Source organism: Tachysurus fulvidraco, chromosome 14, assembly GCF_022655615.1.
Source record: "Tachysurus fulvidraco isolate hzauxx_2018 chromosome 14, HZAU_PFXX_2.0, whole genome shotgun sequence".
Lineage (NCBI taxonomy): Eukaryota > Metazoa > Chordata > Actinopteri > Siluriformes > Bagridae > Tachysurus > Tachysurus fulvidraco.
In genome coordinates, this window is record NC_062531.1 from 27,054,679 (window position 1) to 27,078,678 (window position 24,000).

The 24,000-nt window shown below is 44.7% G+C and overlaps 1 protein-coding gene across 2 annotated transcripts in view; it reads left to right on the plus strand.

Annotated features, from left to right (window-relative positions):
* Positions 1–1,756: 1,756 nt before the first annotated feature.
* Positions 1,757–24,000, plus strand: part of hmcn2 (hemicentin 2) — a 48,552-nt gene continuing 26,308 nt past the window's right edge. Inside the window, exons 1-23 of one of the 2 annotated variants that reach the window (XM_047800184.1) lie at positions 1,757–2,194; positions 2,708–2,778; positions 2,906–3,064; positions 3,216–3,338; positions 9,031–9,202; positions 9,318–9,424; positions 9,625–9,745; positions 9,871–10,134; positions 10,437–10,581; positions 10,860–10,981; positions 11,433–11,560; positions 11,712–11,856; positions 11,962–12,074; positions 12,347–12,488; positions 12,566–12,725; positions 19,534–19,661; positions 19,803–19,964; positions 20,094–20,207; positions 20,391–20,587; positions 20,715–20,796; positions 20,904–21,035; positions 21,767–21,883; positions 23,124–23,274. In XM_047800184.1, coding sequence (XP_047656140.1) covers positions 1,957–2,194; positions 2,708–2,778; positions 2,906–3,064; positions 3,216–3,338; positions 9,031–9,202; positions 9,318–9,424; positions 9,625–9,745; positions 9,871–10,134; positions 10,437–10,581; positions 10,860–10,981; positions 11,433–11,560; positions 11,712–11,856; positions 11,962–12,074; positions 12,347–12,488; positions 12,566–12,725; positions 19,534–19,661; positions 19,803–19,964; positions 20,094–20,207; positions 20,391–20,587; positions 20,715–20,796; positions 20,904–21,035; positions 21,767–21,883; positions 23,124–23,274 — 3,293 coding nt within the window. In that variant the 5' untranslated portion in view covers positions 1,757–1,956. The remainder of the gene's footprint in view (positions 2,195–2,707; positions 2,779–2,905; positions 3,065–3,215; positions 3,339–9,030; positions 9,203–9,317; positions 9,425–9,624; positions 9,746–9,870; positions 10,135–10,436; positions 10,582–10,859; positions 10,982–11,432; positions 11,561–11,711; positions 11,857–11,961; positions 12,075–12,346; positions 12,489–12,565; positions 12,726–19,533; positions 19,662–19,802; positions 19,965–20,093; positions 20,208–20,390; positions 20,588–20,714; positions 20,797–20,903; positions 21,036–21,766; positions 21,884–23,123; positions 23,275–24,000) is intronic. The other variant, XM_027158679.2, reaches the window with a different exon arrangement.

The window sequence follows — 24,000 nt, forward strand, 5'->3', positions numbered from 1 at the left end:
AATTCTATGTAAAGCGCAGGCAGGGAGTCGAGCAACACTAACTATGGCATGATAACTCAGTGGTGTTCCACTGCTGGGCCACTGAGCAAAGCCCACAAGTGCTCAGATAAAATGAGATGAAAGTTGATTTTAAATGTAAAAGGGAGATGACATGAGACATGACATAATGAGTCACTCCACAGTCAGCAAACCTGAATGCATCAAATGACCTGTAAGCATGAGATGTTTATGACAGAACAATCAGAAACAAACTGCTCCCCAAAAACAATATGGAGCACAAAAGTTCTGGAGTAACATCATGAGACCGAGTAATTGTCATTGTTAAAGGTGGCTCTACATCAGGGTTCTCACTCACATCAGTCTACCAGTAACTTACCTAAAGTTTCATAGAGAAGTTCAAACCTGATCAAATCAAATTACCTCAATAAACCTGTTTGAATTTCATTCTAATCAAATTAACAGATGCCCCGCCCCTTTCCGTTGTTCTACTGAAATCCGACTCCGACAAATCCTGCTCCTCCGCTCGTGCACGTGTATCACCGATTTCACACACAGCTAGAATGTAGTGTACATGAAGCGTTACTTAAATCTAGTTTGAATAAAGGACAAAGAAAACACAGGACAGATGTGTTAGGAATAAAGCTGCCGAGCTGCTAAAGTAAAAGCTCTGAATGGATAAATGTGCTGTATGAAGATGCAGGACGAGTTGTAGACATTTATTATTAGTACAGATGGAGATTCGTACTAAAGCTCTGTTTAATATTTCACACAGCTCATGAACATGAAGGCATTAAAAAAGTCCAATACAATGTCAACTTTAACGTTACCGTCCATATTAAAGGTCGTCTTTTTTATACAAAAAGACTCTTTTTAGTCTCTAGCCTGAGCCTTGTGTCAGTGACCAGCTACATCGGCAAGTGCATTGATGACATGACCGTCTCCAAGACCACCACCACCACACGCTCCACCCAGAAGCTGTGGATGACTGCAAAAATGAGTGTGCTGCTGAAGACTAGATGGCTGTGGAATGTCTGTTCTTAGAGCCCCCCTGTCCCCTGTCCTGAAGGCTAGGTCTTTAGCAGCACACACGTTTTGCAGTCATCCACAGCTTCTGGGTGGAGCATGTGGTGGTGGTCTTGGAGACGGTCACATTTAGGTATTTGCAACTTGCCCTCCGACTTCTTTATTGGGTTCAATTCTTGAATGTAAATCAGTCCAAAACCAGGCTATAAGAGGATCTATGAAGTTCTCAGCATGAATGATTCAACATCTTTAGATCCACTCAAAACTATTTGGGGGACAGACCTAGACAAACCAATTTGAGGACATCTGGTACAAAATAACCCAGATAAAACTCTTAACCATCGGCCTTAGACATGATATAATACCATTTAAAATTCTACACTGTTTACATTGGACTAAAGTCAGACTTTCTAACATTAAAGCTGACAGATCCCACGTATGATAGATGCGAGCGGGTTCCTGCAACTCTGCTGCATGTTCTGGACATGTCTAAGACTTTGTGTTCTGGACCAATAGTTTTGTCCTTCAGTTCAGTATTTTATGCCTTTGTTCCTTAAATAAATCAATTTAGAAAAAAAAAGTGTTTTGGAAGATTACATTTATTTATATATGTTATGTCATAACCTTCTCTCTCTGATAATCCCCAGCCCTGTATGTGTGTGTGTGTGTGTGTGCGTGTGTGTGTGTGTGTGTGTGTAACCTGACCCCGCAGCTCTCTCTTTCTCACACACACACACACACACACACACACACACACACACACACACACACACACACACACACACACAGTCTGCATTCTCCCGGAGTACTGAGCGTTATCTTCTCTTGCAGTAACTCGGACTTAACGGATGTTCCCGGTCCCGGTCTTGCGGACGGTGTTACTAAGCGCTTGGTGTGTAGTGTGTTGGTGTTTCGGACAGTAACTCGGTACTGATGGAGTTGTGGGTAAAGATTTTAGCGCTAGCTTTAGCGTTGTTCCAGACTCACTCACAGTTAAACCCGGAGCACGAGACCAGCGGCTCGTCTCTCGCCTTCGTGTTTGACGTCACCGGCTCCATGTACGACGACCTGCAGCAGGTGATGGACGGAGCCTCGCGCATCCTGCACCGCATGCTGAGCCGCACGGACACGCCCATCCGTAACTTTGTGCTCGTGCCCTTCCACGACCCAGGTAATGACCTCACCTGCGATCAGCACAGTGTTCAGAGTCGCTCAGTGAAGTGACTCACTGAATACTGACACATTGAATCAGTGCCATTCACCGTATGGCCAAAGGTACATTTACATTTCCGACATTCCGACTCTTACTGAATCTTTATTAATAAACACAGTAACAAAGTGAACCGATGTTACAGATTTCACCTAAAACTCTTTATATATAGACACATAAAACAAACAGGGAACGCCGCCTTTTACAAAGCGGTAAGACCCTCTAGGCGCCCGTGTGTGGGGGTGTGTGTGTGAGTGTGAGTGTGTGTGTGTGTGTGTGTGAGTGTGAGTGAGAAGTGAGTTTTTTTTGTTGTGTTTAATGTCTTAATACCCTGCAGACAATTCACCATAAAATAGAAAACAGAGAGAGAGAATAAATAAATAAATAAATAAATATACACACATCATCTGATCAGAAATAAAGATTACTTGTTAAATATTTTGTGATATTTAATTTAATATTTTCGTGTTTTAGACATCGGCCCTGTTTCCGTCACCAGCGACCCAAAACAGTTTCAACATGACCTGCAGGATCTCTTTGTCCAGGTTAGTCCACCTTCAATATCTCACTGTGTGTGTGTGTGTGTGTGTGTGTGTGTGTGTGTGTGTGTGTGTGTGTGTGTGTGTGTGTACCTGCCTGATTCATCCTCGTCTATGTGTGTGTGTTGCCCAGGGGGGAGGTGACTGTCCGGAGATGAGTGTTGGAGCAATACACTCTGCACTGGAAGTTTCTCTGCCTGGATCATTTATCTACGTTTTTACAGACGCTCGAGCTAAAGATTACAGACGTAAGCAGGAAGTGCTGCAGCTGGTGCAGCTCAGACAGTCACAGGTAACAGCACTGCATCATGGGATACTAAAACACCTGGAGTTACATGAAGAACATACATATACCAATCACAGTGTGCTGTTGGTAATAGACACATTCACTCTGTGTGTGTGTGTGTGTGTGTGTGTGTGTGTGTGTGTGTGTGTGTGTGTAGGTTGTGTTTGTGTTAACAGGGGATTGTGGCGATCGCTCTCAGCCCGGTTACAGAGTGTATGAGGAAATCGCAGCTACAAGCTCTGGACAAATCTTCCACCTGGACAAACAGCAAGTTAATGAGGTACAAACACACACTCTCTCTCTCTCTCTCTCTCTCTCTCTCTCTCTCTCTCTCTCTCTCTCTCTCTCTCTTTCTCACACACACACACACACACACACACACACACACACACACACACACACACACACACACAAATAGGCATTTGATCTGAACATAGAGACATAAATGAATCTATTCCAAGTACACTAAGATGTGTGTGAGACCATCCTGTCTGTCTGTCTGTCTGTCTGTCTGTCTGTCTGTCTGTCTCTCTCTCTCTCTCTCTCTCTCTCTCTCTCTGCCTTTCTCTCTGTTTCTCCCTGGGGACTGACTGCACATGTGTTCATCATTATAGCTTTCCACAGCCATAAAGTTGAAGAGGAAACAGCTGCTGTCAGCAGACACACACACACACACACACACACACACACACACACACACACACACACACACACACACACACACACACACACAAACAGAAGGACTCTCCCTCACAGATATTTAAGATGTTTGGTGTGTAATATGTTTACAGTAAGGATGAATCCACCCTAAACATATAGGAGTGAGGAGGACAAAGTGCTTTTCTTTCTTTCTTTCTTTCTTTCTTTCTTTCTTTCTTTCTTTCTTTCTTTTCTATTTTATTATTTATATAGCACACATATAACTGATATTTTATTATTTATATAGCACACATATAACTGATATTTTATTATTTATATAGCACACATCACATAACTGATATTATATAGTTTCCCAAGGTGCTTCACAAACAGTCATATAAAACACTTAATTTAAGAGTTGCATACAACCACAATACAGTATAAGAAATATAAAAAAAACAAGCAGTCATTAAAACAACAGAAAGCAACCCTATCTCTAGCTAAAACCCAAAGGCCAAGCCCCCTCAGACAGCCCCCCATGCTACCTTTAATAAATGGGTTTATAACAAGGCCTTAAACACAACCAGCGACTTTGCCGATCTGACGGAGTGCAGAAGGTCATTCCATAACAAAGGGTTAGGGTTCCTCATGACTACACCTCCACCCTCGTGTGTGTGTGTGTGTGTGTGTGTGTGTGTGTGTGTGTGTGTGTGTGTGTGTGTGTGAGAGTCTTAGACACGGCTGTGTGTGACATGAACACACTTTTGTTCTGTTACACACTGACTCTAGTTTCAGGGTCACATGCTGTGATGACATCATATCTGATCATTTTACTCTCACGGTAACTGAACCTGGGTTTATTTATGTCTCTTTAGCCATGTGCTCTTCTCTCGAGCTCTATTATCCAGGCTGGTTTTCTGACTGAGGTTGATAATCTAATTGAAGAGATTTTATTGGTCCGGTTAGGGATCAAACTGAGAGATCTGATGTGATATGATGCAGCTGCACACCCCACCCCACCCCACTGCTGGACTCCTCCACTTGCTTCTGGTAGCTGCATACATCAGATTGTAACTAAAAATGGACCAGCTCCCTCTTATCTCAGAGCTCTGATCACTCCTCACACTGCACGTCGCTCCCCCAGATCTTCTAGCACTGCTTGACTCTCAGGGTAAGAGGTAGCTACTCTTTTCTTTTCAGGCACATACACTTTTCTTTGTTTTCACTGAGACGTGTCTCAGCAACAGAGTTCCTGATGCCGCCATTCAGCTAGATGGGCTCACATCCTTTTGGGCCGACAGAACTGCAGCTCTGTGCGTTAAGACAGTGGTTGTGTGTGTGTGTGTGTGTGTGTGTGTGTGTATGTGTGTGTGTGTGTGTGTGTGTGTGTGTGTTTACATCAACACGGAATGGTGTAAGAACTGTCTGCTTGTTTCTAGTTACTGCTCATCACTAGTGGAGTTTGAGACTGTTAGATGCAGGATTTTTTTGCCACAGGAATTCACCACGGTTTACATTGTCAGAGTTTACCCCCCGCCCCGCCACCCCCGAGGGCTAATGCTAAAGAGGCTCTATGTGAGCTCTATGGGGCTATTAGTGATCTGCAGAATGTTCACCCTGTTTATCATCGCCAGAGATTTCAATCATGCAAAAATCTCGAGTCAGTGCTCCCTAAATCCCAGCAGTATGTGGACTTTGCAACGAGAGGGAAAATAAGCTGGATCTTGTTTACACAAACATTCCCGGCGCATATTGTGTGGAGCCCCGCCCCTGCCATGCAAAGCCCCGCCCCCTGCCATGCAAAGCCCCGCCCCCTGTCATGCAAAGCCCCGCCCTCACCGTGGCTATCTCTGTTATGTTAATTAAGTGGCAGTGAAAGTGACGTGATATACGGCTAAGTACGGTGACGCATACGCAGAATCTGTGTTTAACCCGACCAAAGTGCACACACACACACACACACACACACAGCGTGAACACACACACACACACACACACACAGCAGTGAATACACACACACATACACATAGCAGTGAACACACACACACAGCGTGAACACACACACAGCAGTGAACACACACACACACAGCAGTGAACACACACACACAGCAGTGAACACACACACAGCAGTGAACACACACACACAGCAGTGAACACACACACACACACACACAGCAGTGAACACACACACACACAGCAGTGAACACACACACACAGCAGTGAACACACACATACACAGCAGTGAACACACACACAGCGTGAACACACACAGAGCAGTGAACACACACACACACACACAGCGTGAACACACACACACAGCAGTGAACACACACACACAGCAGTGAACACACACACACAGCAGTGAACACACACACACAGCAGTGCACACACACAGAGGTGCACACACACACAGCGTGAACACTCACACACAGCAGTGAACACACACCTGGAGCAGTGGGCAGCCATTTATGGGGGGGGTTGGTGCCTTGCTCAAGGGCACCTCAGTCGTTGCCGGCCCGAGACTCGAACCCACAACCTTAGGATTAAGTTTCGGACTCTAACCATTAGGCCATGACTGACCCATTAGGCATACAGACGACTCGTCAGACTCTAAACCGGTTCTGAGGCAGATGAAAACCTGGCCATCAGGAGCCACCTCTGCTCTTCAGGACTGCTCTGAGTGCACTGACTGGAACATCTTCAGGGAGGCTGCAACCAACGGCGACTCCATCAACGTGGAGGAGTTCACGGCATCAGTGACCAGCTACATCGTCAGGTGCAACCAGGGAGGCTCCAACCAGAAGCCGTGGATGACTGCAAACACGTGTGCACTGCTGCAGACTAGAGACCTAGCCTTCAGAACAGGGGACAGGGCGGCCCTAAGAACATCAAGGGCCAAACTGTCCCGAGCCATCAGAGAGACAAAGCGCACACACGCCCAGACAATCCTCAGCCACTTCCAGGACAGCAGAGACACCGGCACATGTGTCAGGGCATACAGGTGATCATGAGCTACAAGACAGCTTCACCTTCCTGTGATAGCGACGCAGAACAACGTAATGGCAAGGAAGACCACCCCTCCCCCCAATGATCAGGTACTCTGTGAGGAGATCTCTATACAGAGTTAACCCACAGAAGCCTGCTGGACCAGATAACATTCCTGGCAGGGTGCTCATGGAAGGCACAGAACAGCTAGCTGAGGTCTTCACTGACATCTTCAACATTTCCCTGAGCAGCTCTGTTGTTCCTACGTGCCTCACGACAACCACCAATGTCCCCGTACCAAAGAAGTCTACAGTGTCCTGCCTCAATGATTATCGTCCCGTCGCACTCACACCCATCATCATGAAGTGTTTTGAGAAGCTTGCACATCAAGACCCAGTTACCACCGTCACTGGACCCCCTACAGTTGGTGTATCGTCCAAACCGTTCCACGGATGATGCCATTGTCACGGCCCTTCGTTTAGCCCTCACACACCTGGACAATAAAGACACTCAATGCTGTTCATAGACTTTAGTTCAGCATTCAACACAATTGTCCCTCAGCATCTGACTAACAACAATGCAGAGATCGAACCATATCATCAAGTTCACCGATGACATGACCATGATGGGTCTCATCAGCAAGAACATCGAGTCAGCATACAGGGAGGAGGAACAGCCTGGTGTAGAGCCAACAACCTGTCTAATGTAGATAAAACTAAAGAGATGGTTGTGGACTTCAGGAGAACACAAAGCAAATACTCTGCTGAACATCGACGGATCATCTGTAGAGATCATCAAGAGCACCAAATTTCTAGAGGAGAACTTCACCTGGTCACTCAACACCTGCTCCATCACCAAGAAAGCCCAGCAGCATCTCTACTTCTTATGAAGGCTCATCTCCCTCCCCCCATCCTGACCATGTTCTACAGAGGCACCATTGAGATCATCCTGAGCAGCTGCATCACTGTCTGGTTTGAGAACTGCACCATCTCAGATCACAGACCCTGCAGTAGATAGTGAGGACATCTGAGAAGATCATTGGGGTCTCTCTTCTCTCTATTATGGACACTTACACCACACACTGCATCAGTAAAGCCAACAGCATTGTGGACCTCACACACACTCTACACCACACACACACCTCACACACACTCTACACCACACACACCTCACACACACTCTACACCACACACACACCTCACACACACTCTACACCACACACACACCTCACACACACTCTACACCACACACACAGTTTCTCCCACAAGCCGTCAGACTCCTTAATAACCGAACTGTACTGAACACAACATACACATACACACACACACATACACACACACACACACACACACACACACATACACACACACACACACACACACACACACACACACACACACACACACACACACACACACACACACACATCAACTGTATGGACTGCACAGACCTACACCACATACAAACACTTCCATTAAAACTGATTAAACACTGTTTTTGCTGTTTTACACACACACACACACACACACACACACACACACACACACACACACACACACACACACACACACACACACACACACACACACACACACACACACACACACACACACTGTCTCACATTTCAGTTTATTGCTGTTTTCCACAATACTTTACATTATCTCATATAACTGCTGCTATAACACTGTGTACATTACAGTATTACTGCACACACAATACTGTTTACATACAGTGTTTACACTGACGCTGTTTCTGTTTATTGTCTTTTGTGTATCGTCTTGTCTGTCTTGTCCTGCATTGTCTTGTCTGTCCTGTCCTGCACTGTCCTGTCCTGCACTGTCTTGTCCTGCACTGTCTTGTCTGTCTTGTCCTGCACTGTGTACACCAGGTTACACAGACACACTTTATGTATCTAGGACACTTACTAAGTCCTTATATCTGTGTGTGTGTGTTATGTAACACACTGATCCTGGGGAAACGTTGTGTCATGTCACTGTGTACTGTAACAGTTAGATATGATGTAATGACAATAAAAGCTTCTTGACTTGACTTGACTTGACTTGACTTGACTTGAGGTAGTGGAATGAGCTTGCCCTAGATGTCAGTACAGCTGAGTCACACTGTCTGTACACATTAGGTGAAGATCAACCTCATAACAGACTATTAGACAGAAGGTACTCAGCACAGTGGTCCACAGTGAAGCCCCCCTCAAGGCACAGCTTCCGACACACAAACCCGTAACCAGTCCAAAGGAACGATGGCTAGAATCAGGGCGGAGCGAAGGAGGCAGGTGGGGGGAGCGAGGCTTAGACCTAGACTTCATCTGTGTTACTGTCTTGTGTTTTCAGGTTCTGAAATGGGTTGAAGAGACAGTACAGGCCATGAAGGTCCATTTGCTCTCTTCAGACCATGAGCTTGCTCAGGAGTCACGGTGGGAGTTGCCCTTTGACCCCGGTCTTAAGGAGGTGACTGTGTCGCTGAGTGGTCCAACACCTCATATTGAGCTCAGAGATCCAGTTGGTAACTGATCTTATTTATAACCCTGATTAAATGATTGTGTGTGTGTGTGTGTGTGTGTGTGTGTGTGTGTCTGTGTGTGTGTGAACGAGTCAGTGATTAAATACTTGTGTTTTAGGTCGAACTGTTGGCGAGAGGCAGGGACTGAGAGAGCTGCTGCACATCCCAAACTCTGTCCTAGTGGTGAACCTGAAGAACCCTCGTCCTGGACTGTGGACACTGAAGGTCTGTAGTGGAATGTTTTTGGTTAACATCACTGCATTAAACAAAACATTATAATATACTGATGTAGCCCCTGAGCACCACCCATGTGCTGAAGGACTCCAGCTGTCTGTGGTGTAGTGCAGAAAAAACAGTCACAAGAATGACACACTAATACACACAGAAATACCTGGGTTAGTTTGTAAGGTGTGATGTTTGGACAGGTGGTGTGTAGCGGGAGACACACACTCCGAGTCACTGGAGTCAGTGACCTGGACTTCAGAGTCGGTTTCTCCACTTCAGCTGTCACAGAATTCAGCAGGACCAAAGGACGACCCATCAAAGGTGAAAGTTCATCAGAAAGAATAAGATCACTCTGTGGTGTGTTTCATTTCCAACACAGTGTGTGTGTGTGTGTGTGTGTGTGTGTGTGTGTGTGTGTGTGTGTGTGTGTGTGTTTGGTTCCTCAGGACTTCCTGTGCATGTACTTTTACAATGTTCAGGTCTGAACCCTCCTGGTGTGCTCAGTAGTGTGGTTTTAGTGTCAAAGCGTGGTGAGGATCTGTTCAGTGTTTCACTTCCTGTTCCTGTGGATGGAGGTGTGAGTGGAGTGTGGAATGTTCCGGAGATACAAACTCCATCTGAAGGCTTCTTCATTAAAGTCAAGGGGAAAGATGGGGGTGGGTTTGACTTCCATCGTCTCTCCAGTGTTTTGTACACAAACGTTATTCCAGGTGATTATCAGCATTTCTCCCCCCTCCCCTTCTCTCCTCTTCTCTCTTCTCTTCTTTTCTCTCCTCCCCCCTCCTCTCCCCTCTAACCTTCTCCTCCCCTCTCCTCCCCCCTCCCCTCTCCTCCCCTCCCCCCTCTCCTCCCCTCTCCTCCCCTCCCCCCTCCCCTCTCCTCCCCTCTCCTCCCCTCTCCCCTCTCCTCCCCTCTCCTCCCCAACTCTTTTATTCTCTTCATTAAATGGTCTCCTTCACATTTTTAAACACGTCTCTGCCACATTCTCATGTTCCTTTCTCCTGTTGTGTAGTCAGTCCTGAGGTGGAGATGCTTCCTGCCCAGCGTGGTGTGTTACTGCAGAATGTGTTGATTGAGTGCAGTGTGCAGAGTGAACTTCCCTTTATACTTATCTTTATGAAAGATGGAGAGATGCTGGGACACCAGAACAGCTACCAGTGAGAGAATACACACACACACACACACACACGCACACACACGCACGCACACACGCACACACACACACACGCAGACACACACACACGCACGCACACACACACACACACACACACACACACACACACACACACACACACACACGCACACGCACACGCACACACCAAAAAAAACCAAAAGCACAAATAAAATTCCAACATAAACATAAACTACTAAAATAAATACTGTTTTGTTTGATCTCACAGACTCGTCTTCACCTCTGTGTCGTGTGTCATTGCAGGTCGTCAAGCAAAGCATCATGGGAAATTTTTCATGTTTCTGCAAGTGATGAGGGAATGTACGAGTGTGTGGCTCAGAGCACTGTGGGAGTTGGACGAGCTCACACACACTTCACTGTTATAGGTCGAGTCTCTCACACACACACACACACACACACACACACACATACACACACTTCACTGTTACAGGTCGAGTCTCTCTCTCTCTCTCTCTCTCTTACACAAACACAACTTTGAATTTATTCATCAGTTGTCCTTTGACCCTTATAATGTGTGTGTGTGTCTGTGTCTATGTGTGTCTGTGTCTGTGTGTGTCTGTGTCTGTGTGTGTGTGTGTGTGTGTGTGTGTGTGTGTCTATGTGTGTGTGTGTGTGTGTCTGTGTCTATGTGTGTCTGTGTCTATGTGTGTCTGTGTCTATGTGTGTCTGTGTCTATGTGTGTCTGTGTCTATGTGTGTGTCTATGTGTGTGTGTGTGTGTGTGTGTGTGTGTCTGTGTCTATGTGTGTGTGTCTGTGTGTGTGTGTGTGTGTGTGTGTGTGTGTGTGTGTGTGTGTGTGTGAAATTGCTGATATAGCGCCCCCTATATTAGGTGATAGTGTATCAGAGGTTACAGCAGTAGCTGGTGAACCCATCACTTTGCCTTGTGTTCTGATGGACGGAGCTCCGCTTCCTGAGATCATCTGGACTCGTAATGGACAAAAGGTAGAAGTCAGCTGAAATACTCCAGTCACATCCTGCTGGTGTGTGTGTTTGTGTGTGTGTGTGTGTGTGTGTGTGTGTGTGTGTGTGGGGGGGGGGTATGTAGGTGGGGTGGAAACATGTTGATGTGTTCTGTGTTTTTTTCACCCTTTAGGTTCAGAGTAATGAGTTGATCTCCGTCAGGAGTGATGGCAGTCTGCACATGAAGAGAGCTGCCCCAGAGAATGCTGGGAAATATAAGTGCACTGCTGTGAATGAGGCCGGATCAGCGAACATTACAGTCACGCTGCATATCCACAGTGAGAAACAGGACACACATGGTTCATATTTACAGAACTAGGACTGTATTATAGTTTTGAGCTCTGATTTACATTCTGAGGTCCGAATAAGGTTTTTTTCTGTAGTTCCTCCTGTGATCTCAGCTGCTAGGTCTCATTATGATGCTGCTGAAGGAGTGAGTGTTTCTCTGCCGTGTGAAACGAGTGGAATCCCAAAACCTTCTATTACCTGGATCAAGGTAATAGAATCAACACACTAAACATCTAACAGACCTGCGGTGTATGGCAGAGCCCATGTCACTACACATAAGCTTCACAGATCCAGGTTCTGCTGAATACACCACCAGGTCATCTACATGCAGAGTGACACCAGGGACTGGTTCTCACCCCAGACTGCTTGGCATACTGTTTATACAAATGTTGAATAAAGTTGAGCTGCCAATGTAGGGAGAACATACAGAGTGGAGGACAAGCGTGGTGTGATCATATCATTTCTGTCCTTCTCTCTCAGGGCGACAAACCTGTCTCTTTCCCACAGCCTGATGGGAGTTTGTTGATCTTTAGCTTGACTGCAGCAGATTCAGGGCGTTACATCTGCACAGCGAGCAGCTCAGCTGGAGAAACACGAAGAGAGATCACTCTCACTGTCCACTGTAAGATGTGCTGAAAGACAGACTGGACGAGAGACAGACAGACAAACAAACAGTTGACTTTTAATTTTTGATTCCAGCAAAGCCCCTTATCCTTGGAGCACACAAGCACACTGAGGTCATTAACACAACAGTGGAGGAGGGGGACGAGGTCATCTTGCCATGTGAGGTTGAGGGAAGTCCCACCCCCACTGTGTCCTGGAGCCGTAACGGACAGTTTATTCCACCAATCACTTCCTGGTAGGACACAATTCCTTTCTATTTATTCTCTATACTGATTCTCTGGCTTTTGTGTTCTGTCTAATTGGATCTAGATCCTCACATTTTTGATAGTGTTGCTTGAAAGTGACTTTGGATGGACTAACAAAGCTGTGGACATGTGGACATGATTCATATCTCCTAACTCTGTCATCATGCTCTCAACCACAAACTGGAGGCTTTAGGTCCATCGTTACTTCTAGTCTCTTCTTTAACAACAGATGTCAACCTCCCTTCAGACAAGCTTCAGTCTTCTTGCCTTCTTCCTCTTACTGAGGTCCTTGTTTCTGTCTGTGAATGTCCGCTTGTATAATAATAACATTGTGGATATTTTCATCTAGCCAGGTCTCCTTTATTCTTTTACAACAGCTGTTCATATTATGTGAGGTGAGCTTATTCTGATTTTGTCCATTTTGTTGGTCATTGAGCATAAAGTAGGTTAGGGTTAGGGTTCACTTGGGGTTAGGGTTAGGGTTCACTTGGGGTTAGGGTTAACATAGGGTTGGGGTTAGGGTACACTTGGGGTTAGGGTTAACATAGGGTTGGGGTTAGGGTACACTTGGGGTTAGGGTTAACATAGGGTTGGGGTTAGGGTACACTTGGGGTTAGGGTTAGGGTTCACTTGGGGTTAGGGTTAACATAAGGTTGGGGTTAGGGTACACTTGGGGTTAGGGTTAACATAGGGTTGGGGTTAGGGTACACTTGGGGTTAGGGTTAACATAGGGTTGGGGTTAGGGTACACTTGGGGTTAGGGTTAACATAGGGTTGGGGTTAGGGTACACTTGGGGTTAGGGTTAGGGTTAACATAGGGTTGGGGTTAGGGTTCACTTGGGGTTAGGGTTAACATAGGGTTGGGGTTAGGGTACACTTGGGGTTAGGGTTAACATAAGGTTGGGGTTAGGGTACACTTGGGGTTAGGGTTCACTTGGGGTTAGGGTTAACATAGGGTTGGGGTTCACTTGGGGTTAGGGTTAGGGTTAACATTGGGTTGGGGTTAACATAGGGTTGGGGTTAGGGTTAACATAGGGTTAGGGTTAGGTTTCACTTGGGGTTAGGGTTAACATTGGGTTAGGGTTAACATAGAGTTGGGGTTAGGGTTAACATTGGGTTGGGGTTAATGTAGGGTTGGGGTTGGGGTTAACATGTTTTCTTTATGTGGACTAACTCTGGTTGATTGTTGGATTTGAATACATAGATCTAGTGAGTTTGACATTATTAGACATAAAACATATAACAAAAGTATACTTTAAGACCATCTCATGACAAGTTTTTTGTGGACAAAGTAGATCTGACCAGGTCGAGTATATCAGGAGTAGGACATAGTGTTTAATATAGAGAGACCTTCTGTCCCAGGTTTGAGTCAGTTTAAGTTGGTTTCCTTGGAACAGTTGGAGGGAATTGTCTTGCATTTAAAATACATCCATTTATGATGTCCTCCCCACTAAATTGTTAAAAGAGACAATGCATGTCCTTGGTCCTAACATTCTTTTAATTACCAACAGTAGCCTACAATTTGGCACTTGAGTTCAAGCGGGTCGTTATTCAGCGTGCTAAAAAGCCTAACGGATAGTCAGGGTCTCAAACATTTTAGGAGTTTATTTATGAGTAAGATTTAAGTAAAAGTAAAAGTCCACACTCAAAATTTTTAACTGACAGTAATATAATGGACATTTTCTAGTTTCAGGAGAAACCATAGTGATGAAACAGCAATGATACTGAAACAGCATTGATAAGAGTCGTAAATGATATTTTAATAGGAAGAGATTCTGGCTAATGTGTAGCTTTGATGATGCTGGACTTGAGCGCAGCTTTTGACACTGTTGACCACAGCATTTTATTATCACGTGTTAGAGATGATGTTGGTATTAATGATGTGGCCTTGAAGTGGTTTGGTTCCTACGTAAGGGACATAAAATCAGTTAAGATTGGAGATTGTCTTTCTGACACTGTGGATGTTTTGTGGGGGGTCCCTCAGGGATCTATTCTTGGACCAACCTTGTTTTCTCTGTATTTATTGCCTCTGGGGTCTATTTTTAGATGCCACAATATTAATTACCACATCTATGCAGATGATTTGCAATTATATTTTTCTTTGGACAAGTGTGGGACAGCTTCAGCATACGCCTAACTGAAGTGAAGGTTAGGGTTTGTGAGTCATTTTCTGCAATTAAATGAGAATAAAACTGAGATTATGATTTTAACAGTCTATGAGAAATCTGTTTGTGAGTGAGGATTTTGCTCCCACTGTAAATGGTTATGTTAGGAACCTGGGCGTCATTTTTGACACAGAACTTTGTTTTGACCGACAAGTAAATGCTGTTGAGAAATCATCCCTTTATCAGTTAAGGAAGTTGTTCAAGCTGAAATCTATTCTTTCTAGAAAAGACTTAGAGTCGGTTGTTCATGTTTTTACCCCTACGAGGTTGGACTATTGTAATGCCCTAACCCTGGGTCTGAGGGCATCTCTTTACCCCTACGAGGTTGGACTATTGTAATGCCCTAACCCTGGGTCTGAGGGCATCTCTTTACCCCTACGAGGTTGGACTATTGTAATGCCCTAACCATGGGTCTGAGGGCATCTCTTTACCCCTACGAGGTTGGACTATTGTAATGCCTAACCCTGGGTCTGAGGGCATCTCTTTACCCCTACGAGGTTGGACTATTGTAATGCCCTAACCATGGGTCTGAGGGCATCTCTTTACCCCTACGAGGTTGGACTATTGTAATGCCCTAACCATGGGTCTGAGGGCATCTCTTTACCCCTACGAGGTTGGACTATTGTAATGCCTAACCCTGGGTCTGAGGGCATCTCTTTACCCCTACGAGGTTGGACTATTGTAATGCCCTAACCATGGGTCTGAGGGCATCTCTTTACCCCTACGAGGTTGGACTATTGTAATGCCTAACCCTGGGTCTGAGGGCATCTCTTTACCCCTACGAGGTTGGACTATTGTAATGCCCTAACCCTGGGTCTGAGGGCATCTCTTTACCCCTACGAGGTTGGACTATTGTAATGCCCTAACCCTGGGTCTGAGGGCATCTCGTATAGCTCTGTATGTTCACAATGCTGCTGCTGGGCTTCTAACAGACACTAAGACAGATCACATAACACCTGTGTTCATGTCTTTACACTGGCTTCAGGTGTTATATGGGATACAATAGAAGCTCCTGATCACTGTGTATCAGTCCTTACACCAACAGGCTCCTGACTACATGAAAGCTGTGTTGAACCCAATACAACACTTGTTGTCGTCTGTTCTGCGAACACGGTGGAGGAGGAGTGGAGATTCTCCGTGGCAGCTCCTGTGTTATGGAACAGGTTATGGTTGTCTTTAAAACTAGCCAAAGATGGAGTCGATTTCAAAGGACAATTGAAGACGTTTCTTTTTTCTAATTCTTTTGCTACATGATTGGTTCGTTTTCCCGAGTTATTGTGTACGGTATTTTATGTATTTATTTTATTGTTAGTTTGGTGTTTTTATGATTGTACTTTTTATGACTTATATAATGATCTTTATCATGTAAAGCACTTTAGTCCATTGTTATGGTGTTGAAAGTGCTATACAAATACATTTTGATTGATTGATTGATTGATAAAATAAGTTGCTTTTAAGTGGAGAATGCCGAGTCGCCTCCACCCACACTGTTATCTTGACTGCTATTACTGGTATTATTATTGGTACTATTCTACTGGTGACTCACTCCTGAACTTGCCCCCCTCCCCTTTTCTGCCCCAGGCACCATAGATTTATGAAACCCACCCCACCCCACCCCTCCAGATCCACAGGTTCCCCCTCCCCCCACTAACATACGATGACATGCACCAGTCACTTTGTGTAACATTGGTCTGCTCATTTGCACCTTGGGACATATTTCTCTGTATGTACTGTACATGTGGAAGATTGATAATAAAGCAGATTTAAACTATTCCTCCACCTGACATAATACATTATACACGTGACTTAGTAAACCCCAGACTGTATACCTCATATACCTCATATAACTCATTATAACTTAAACACTATACAACCTACACCTCACAATCTACACCCTAATCAAAAACTTTATACAGTACCATGCACTCTGTAGTCTCTCTCACCCTACACCCTAAATCCTGTAATCTGTACCTTATACCCTACACCTTCTACACTACACTCTACATATTATGTTCTATACCCTATACCCTACCCCTTACATATTATGTTCTACACCTTCTACACTACACTCTACATATTATGTTCTATACCCTATACCCTACCCCTTACATATTATGTTCTACACCTTCTACACTACACTCTACATATTATGTTCTACACCCTATACCCTACCCCTTACATATTATGTTCTACACCTTCTACACTACACTCTACATATTATGTTCTACACCCTATACCCTACCCCTTACATATTATGTTCTACACCTTCTACACTACACTCTACATATTATGTTCTACACCCTATACCCTACCCCTTACATATTATGTTCTACACCTTCTACACTACACTCTACATATTATGTTCTACACCCTATACCCTACCCCTTACATATTATGTTCTACACCCTATACCCTACCCCTTACATATTATGTTCTACACCTTCTACACTACACTCTACATATTATGTTCTACACCCTATACCCTACCCCTTACATATTATGTTCTACACCCTATACCCTACCCCTTACATATTATGTTCTACACCCTATACCCTACCCCTTACATATTATGTTCTACACCCTATACCCTACCCATTACATATTATGTTCTACACCCTATACCCTACCCCTTACATATTATGTTCTACACCCTATACCCTACCCCTTACATATTATGTTCTACACCCTATACCCTACCCCCTTACATATTATGTTCTACACCCTATACCCTACCCCTTACATATTATGTTCTACACCCTATACCCTACCCCTTACATATTATGTTCTACACCCTATACCCTACCCCTTACATATTATGTTCTACACCCTATACCCTACCCCTTACATATTATGTTCTACACCCTATACCCTAGCCCTTACATATTATGTTCTACACCCTATAAACTACCCCTTACATATTATGTTCTACACCCTATACTCTACAACCAACACACTCTACACCTCATTTGGTTTATTTCTATAGATTGGGAGCCGAACACCACACCACACTACACCACACCACAGTACACCACACCACACCACACCACACCACAGTACACCACACCACACCACAGTACACCACACCACACCACACCACAGTACACCACACCACACCACAGTACACCACACCACACCACAGTACACCACACCACACCACACCACAGTACACCACACCACACCACACCACAGTACACCACAGTACACCACACCACAGTACACCACACCACACCACAGTACACCACACCACACCACAGTACACCACACCACACCACACCACAGTACACCACACCACACCACAGTACACCACACCACAGTACACCGCACCACACCACACGACAGTACACCACACCACACCACAGTACACCACACCACAGTACACCACACCACACCACAGTACACCACACCACACCACAGTACACCACACCACACCACACCACACCACACCACACCACAGTACACCACACCACACCACACCACAGTACACCACACCACAGTACACCACACCAACCACACCACAACACAGTACACCACACCAGCACCACACCAAACACCACCAGTACCCCACACCACACCACAGTACACACCCCACCCCACGTAAAACAACACCACAACCACACACATTAAAACCACACCACACCCCAACCTACATTACAACACACACGCACACCCACACCACATTTACACCACACCCAGCCACACCACATTACACCACACCACACCACAGTCACAACCACCCCACAGTACACCAACACCACAGTACACCACAACCACACCACAGTTACACCACACCACACAACACCCACAGTTACACCACACCACACACCACACCACACCACAGTACACCACACCACACCACACCACACCACAGTACACCACACCACAGTACACCACACCACACCACACCACACCACACCACAGTACACCACACCACAGTACACCACACCACAGTACACCACACCACACCACAGTACACCACACCACACCACAGTACACCACACCACACCACAGTACACCACACCACACCACACCACAGTACACCACACCACACCACACCACAGTACACCACACCACACCACACCACACCACAGTACACCACACCACACCACAGTACACCACACCACACCACACCACACCACAGTACACCGCACCACACCACACCACAGTACACCACACCACACCACACCACAGTACACCACACCACACCACAGTACACCACACCACACCACACCACAGTACACCACACCACACCACACCACACCACACCACACCACAGTACACCACACCACACCACACCACACCACAGTACACCACACCACACCACAGTACACCACACCACACCACACCACAGTACACCACACCACAGTACACCACACCACACTATTTTGCCTTGCATTTTGTACACTATACTGACTGCTTTCCTTGTTTCTTGTCATTTTGTCTGTATTTTCATTGTTAGGGATTTTGCCTGTCGATTTGGATTGTTTGCCTTTGTTACTTTATTGAAGTGCTGTTACACATCCTACAGCTTCCTCCTTACAGAATACTTCACCTAATGCGAATCCAACTGCTTGAAGCTATGGTTTTTCAAATAATTGTGTGTGTGTGTGTGTGTGTGTGTGTGTGTGTTCACACAGGCTTACAGTTTTGCCGTCTGGCTCTTTGAAGTTCAGGAGTATCCAGCTGGCTGACAGTGACATTTATTCCTGCACCGCTGAGAACCCAGCTGGAGTTAATACACTGACTTACCGTCTACAGGTCCAGGGTAATTAATGCACTGACACCTACAGTCATATACATTCAGGGGTATTAACACATGTCCCTGATCAACTAATACATGTCGGGGGTTATTTTATTTAAATGTTGGTTGTCCTAGCTGTACAGTACTGCTCTGTTCTTTCTGAAGATTCAACAAAGATCGTTGGCCAGCAGGAGGAGGAAATGAATACTATGGACGGTCACATGGTCTCCCTTGAGTGTGATGTACAAACACACTTGACTCCTGAAATCATCTGGACAAAAGATGGACAGCTGCTGCAGTTGGGTTCTGGTGTTCAGATCCTGTCAGGTAACATACAGGAAGATCATCATCACCTTTATAGTCCTTATCCAGAACAACTTACAGAAGTGCTGTTAAAGTCTCTGTCACTGAATACATCTATACTAGTTTACTATGATGTCACTTCCTGATAAAAAGGTGGTAAGATGCTGCAGATATCCAGAGTGCAGCAGAAGGATGCAGGACAGTACGTCTGCACGGCGACCCACTCAGGAGGACAGGAGCAGAAGAGCATCATGCTGAATGTTTATTGTATGTGAAGCTTCATGTTTATTTATTATAGCATCTCCTATACTCAACATTTCAAATAAATATTATTAATATATTCATTATATTATAATTGTATTTTACTGTCATGTTTGTAGAGCTGTACATATTTTGTATAATTCTATAATTAGTCTCTTACTCTTTTGTCCATGGTCTTACCTGCTGTAGCTCCACCCTTTCTTCTCCCACTACAACACTCAGGATCAGAGGTCATGACCCCTCAGATAGGGTCATCTGTTACATTGAGCTGTGAGGCACGAGGTGTTCCTGAACCTGAGGTCACGTGGTACAGAAAGGGAAGGATACTGACCTCTGGGAGAACCGTGCAGCTCTCTGGTCAGAAACTGACGATAAACAGCATGCGGGTGAGATTAAATGTACTGCCTCATCACTGACCAGCAGCTGTATCCATCACATGCACACACAACCCCAACAATCACTATATTAAAATCACAAGTGTGTGTATCTATGCGTGTGTTTTCTGACCTGCAGGAGTCTGATGGAGGCGTTTATACTTGTAGAGTCTCTAATCCTGCAGGTCAGCAGGAGAGAACGTTCTCATTGAAAGTTTATGGTGAGATCAGAACATTTTCATGTAAACATTTTATTTTGTGATTGAGAATGTGTGTAATGGTGTGTATTGGTTGGTTTACTCTGTGTGTGATGTAATCTGAGTTACAGCGCCTATTGTAATTCACGGACCAGTTACTGAGAGTGTCACTCACACTCTGGGTTCTCACGTCACTCTGGTGTGTGACGCAAGTGGAAGTCCTGCTCCTAACGTGCGCTGGCTAAAAGACGGCTTGGCTTTTGGTCAGTGAAAAAATTCATCATCAGTGTGTGTGTGTGTGTGTGTGTGTGTGTGTGTGTGTGTGTGTGTGTGTGTTTTACCCTTATAGTACACACTCACACTACACTTTAATAGAGCTGCACATTCCTGTATTTATTTTAGTCAGCCAATGGCAGAACAATGTTGAAATCATACAGATTCCGGTCAAGAGCTTCAGTTAATGTTCACATCAAACATCAGAACGAAGACGTTCACACAGAATGGTGTGAAAAACAAACTCCTGCAGAAACACATTGTGTGTGAGAGACGAAGGAGACTCACTGAAACCTGACAGTGTAGGAACACGTGGTCATCAGTGTGTCTGTGGCCGTGAGCGCTGCAGTAAAACCCAGCAGGAATCTGGTGCATTATGTTGCTTTCTTTTCTGCTTTACAAACGTTTTATTTTTATGTTCTGTAACTTTTTTTGAAGGCAGTGTTTGGAAATGTCTTTGTTCTGATTTATCAAGTCATGAAAATAAATATATAAATTAGTACTAAATTATAGGGAACCTACAACATTTAACTACGAGTGCTGTGTGTGTGTGTGTGTGTGTGTGTGTGTGTGTGTGTGTGTGTGTGTGTGTGTGTGTGTGTGTGTGTATGTTTTTATGTGTGTGTTTGTATGTGTGTGTGTTTATATATTTTTTGTGTGTGTGTTTGTATATTTTTTTTGTGTGTGATTTTTTGTGTGTGTGTGTGTGTGTGTGTTGTAGGTAGTGGTAGCATGTTGTCTTTAGGGCCACTGGAACTTTCACACAGTGGTGTTTACACCTGCATTGCTCACAACAGTGAAGAAGAAACACACAAAAACTACACACTCAGCATCCAGGGTAACTACACAACCACACTATACACACACTATACACACACTATACACACACTATACATACACACTATACACACACTATACACACACACTATACACACACTATACACACACTATACATACACACTATACACACACTATACACACACTATACACACACACTATACACACAAACTGCATTTAATACCATAATCCATCTGTTACCAGTAGATACCATCCGATGCACATCCATGTCACTTCTGTTCCTGTACAATCTGTTTTGCACCTTATAATATTTTATATATAATATTTACACACATACATTATATAAGTACATACTGACTATAGTGTGTAGTGTTACTGTAAGGAGGCTCAATAGTACACTGTGTGTACTGACACGTATGAGCATATTACACACGTTCATTTGCTCATTCCATTATCTGGTTGTTAACTGTACACACATTGTACACACACATTGTACGCACACATTGTACACACACATTGTACACACATTGTACACACACATTGTACACACACATTGTACACACATTGTACACACACATTGTACACACACATTGTACACACACATTGTACACACACATTGTACACACATTGTACACACATTGTACACACATTGTACACACACATTGTACACACACATTGTACACACACATTGTACACACACATTGTACACACATTGTACACACACATTGTACACACACATTGTACACACATTGTACACACACATTGTACACACACATTGTACACACACATTGTACACACACATTGTACACACATTGTACACACATTGTACACACACATTGTACACACACATTGTACACACACATTGTACACACACATTGTACACACACATTGTACACACACATTGTACACACATTGTACACACACATTGTACACACACATTGTACACACACATTGTACACACACATTGTACACACACATTGTACACACATTGTACACACACATTGTACACACACATTGTACACACATTGTACTGACTATATATATGAGCAAACTGCACATTTCACCGGTCAACTCATTACCTATATATTTATATATTTATATATTTATCTGTACAACTGTTCTGTAATTTCTGGAGCTCGCTCCTAAGAGTTTCACTCACCAAGGCACATGTGCTGTAGTGATGTGACAATAAAAGTGACTTGAACATCATGACACCTTTCTGTCCACCTTTGGTCATCTCTCCAAGTCTCTCCTTCATTGTATTTGTGTTTTTGGGTCAGTGCCTCCCACCATACTGAATACAGGTCCATCTGATGTCAGTGTCCTGGAGGGGGAGGAGCTTATATTAACATGTGGTGCAGCGGGCACGCCCACTCCACTGCTCAGCTGGATGAGAAATGGTGTGAAACTTGACACCACCGAGCATGTGCAGTAAGTGTTTGGAGCGGTGTTTATTACAGTGTCTGTCATTCAGGTGTTTTAAGCAGTGTGAGTGTGTGTTACAGCATCAGTCAATCAGCAGTGTGAGTGTGTGTTACAGCATCAGTCAATCAGCAGTGTGAGTGTGTGTTACAGTGTCAGTCATTCAGCAGTGTGAGTGTGTGTTACAGTGTCAGTCATTCAGCAGTGTGAGTGTGTGTTACAGTGTCAGTCATTCAGCAGTGTGAGTGTGTGTTACAGCATCAGTCAATCAGCAGTGTGAGTGTGTGTTACAGTGTCAGTCATTCAGCAGTGTGAGTGTGTGTTACAGTGTCAGTCATTCAGCAGTGTGAGTGTGTGTTACAGCGTCAGTCAATCAGCAGTGTGAGTGTGTGTTACAGTGTCAGTCATTCAGCAGTGTGAGTGTGTGTTACAGTGTCAGTCATTCAGCAGTGTGAGTGTGTGTTACAGTGTCAGTCATTCAGCAGTGTGAGTGTGTGTTACAGTGTCAGTCATTCAGCAGTGTGAGTGTGTGTTACAGTGTCAGTCATTCAGCAGTGTGTGTGTGTTACAGTGTCAGTCATTCAGCAGTGTGAGTGTGTGTTACAGTGTCAGTCATTCAGCAGTGTGAGTGTGTGTTACAGTGTCTGTCAATCAGCAGTGTGTGTGTGTGTGTTACAGCGTCTGTCAATCAGCAGTGTGAGTGTGTGTTACAGCGTCTGTCAATCAGCAGTGTGA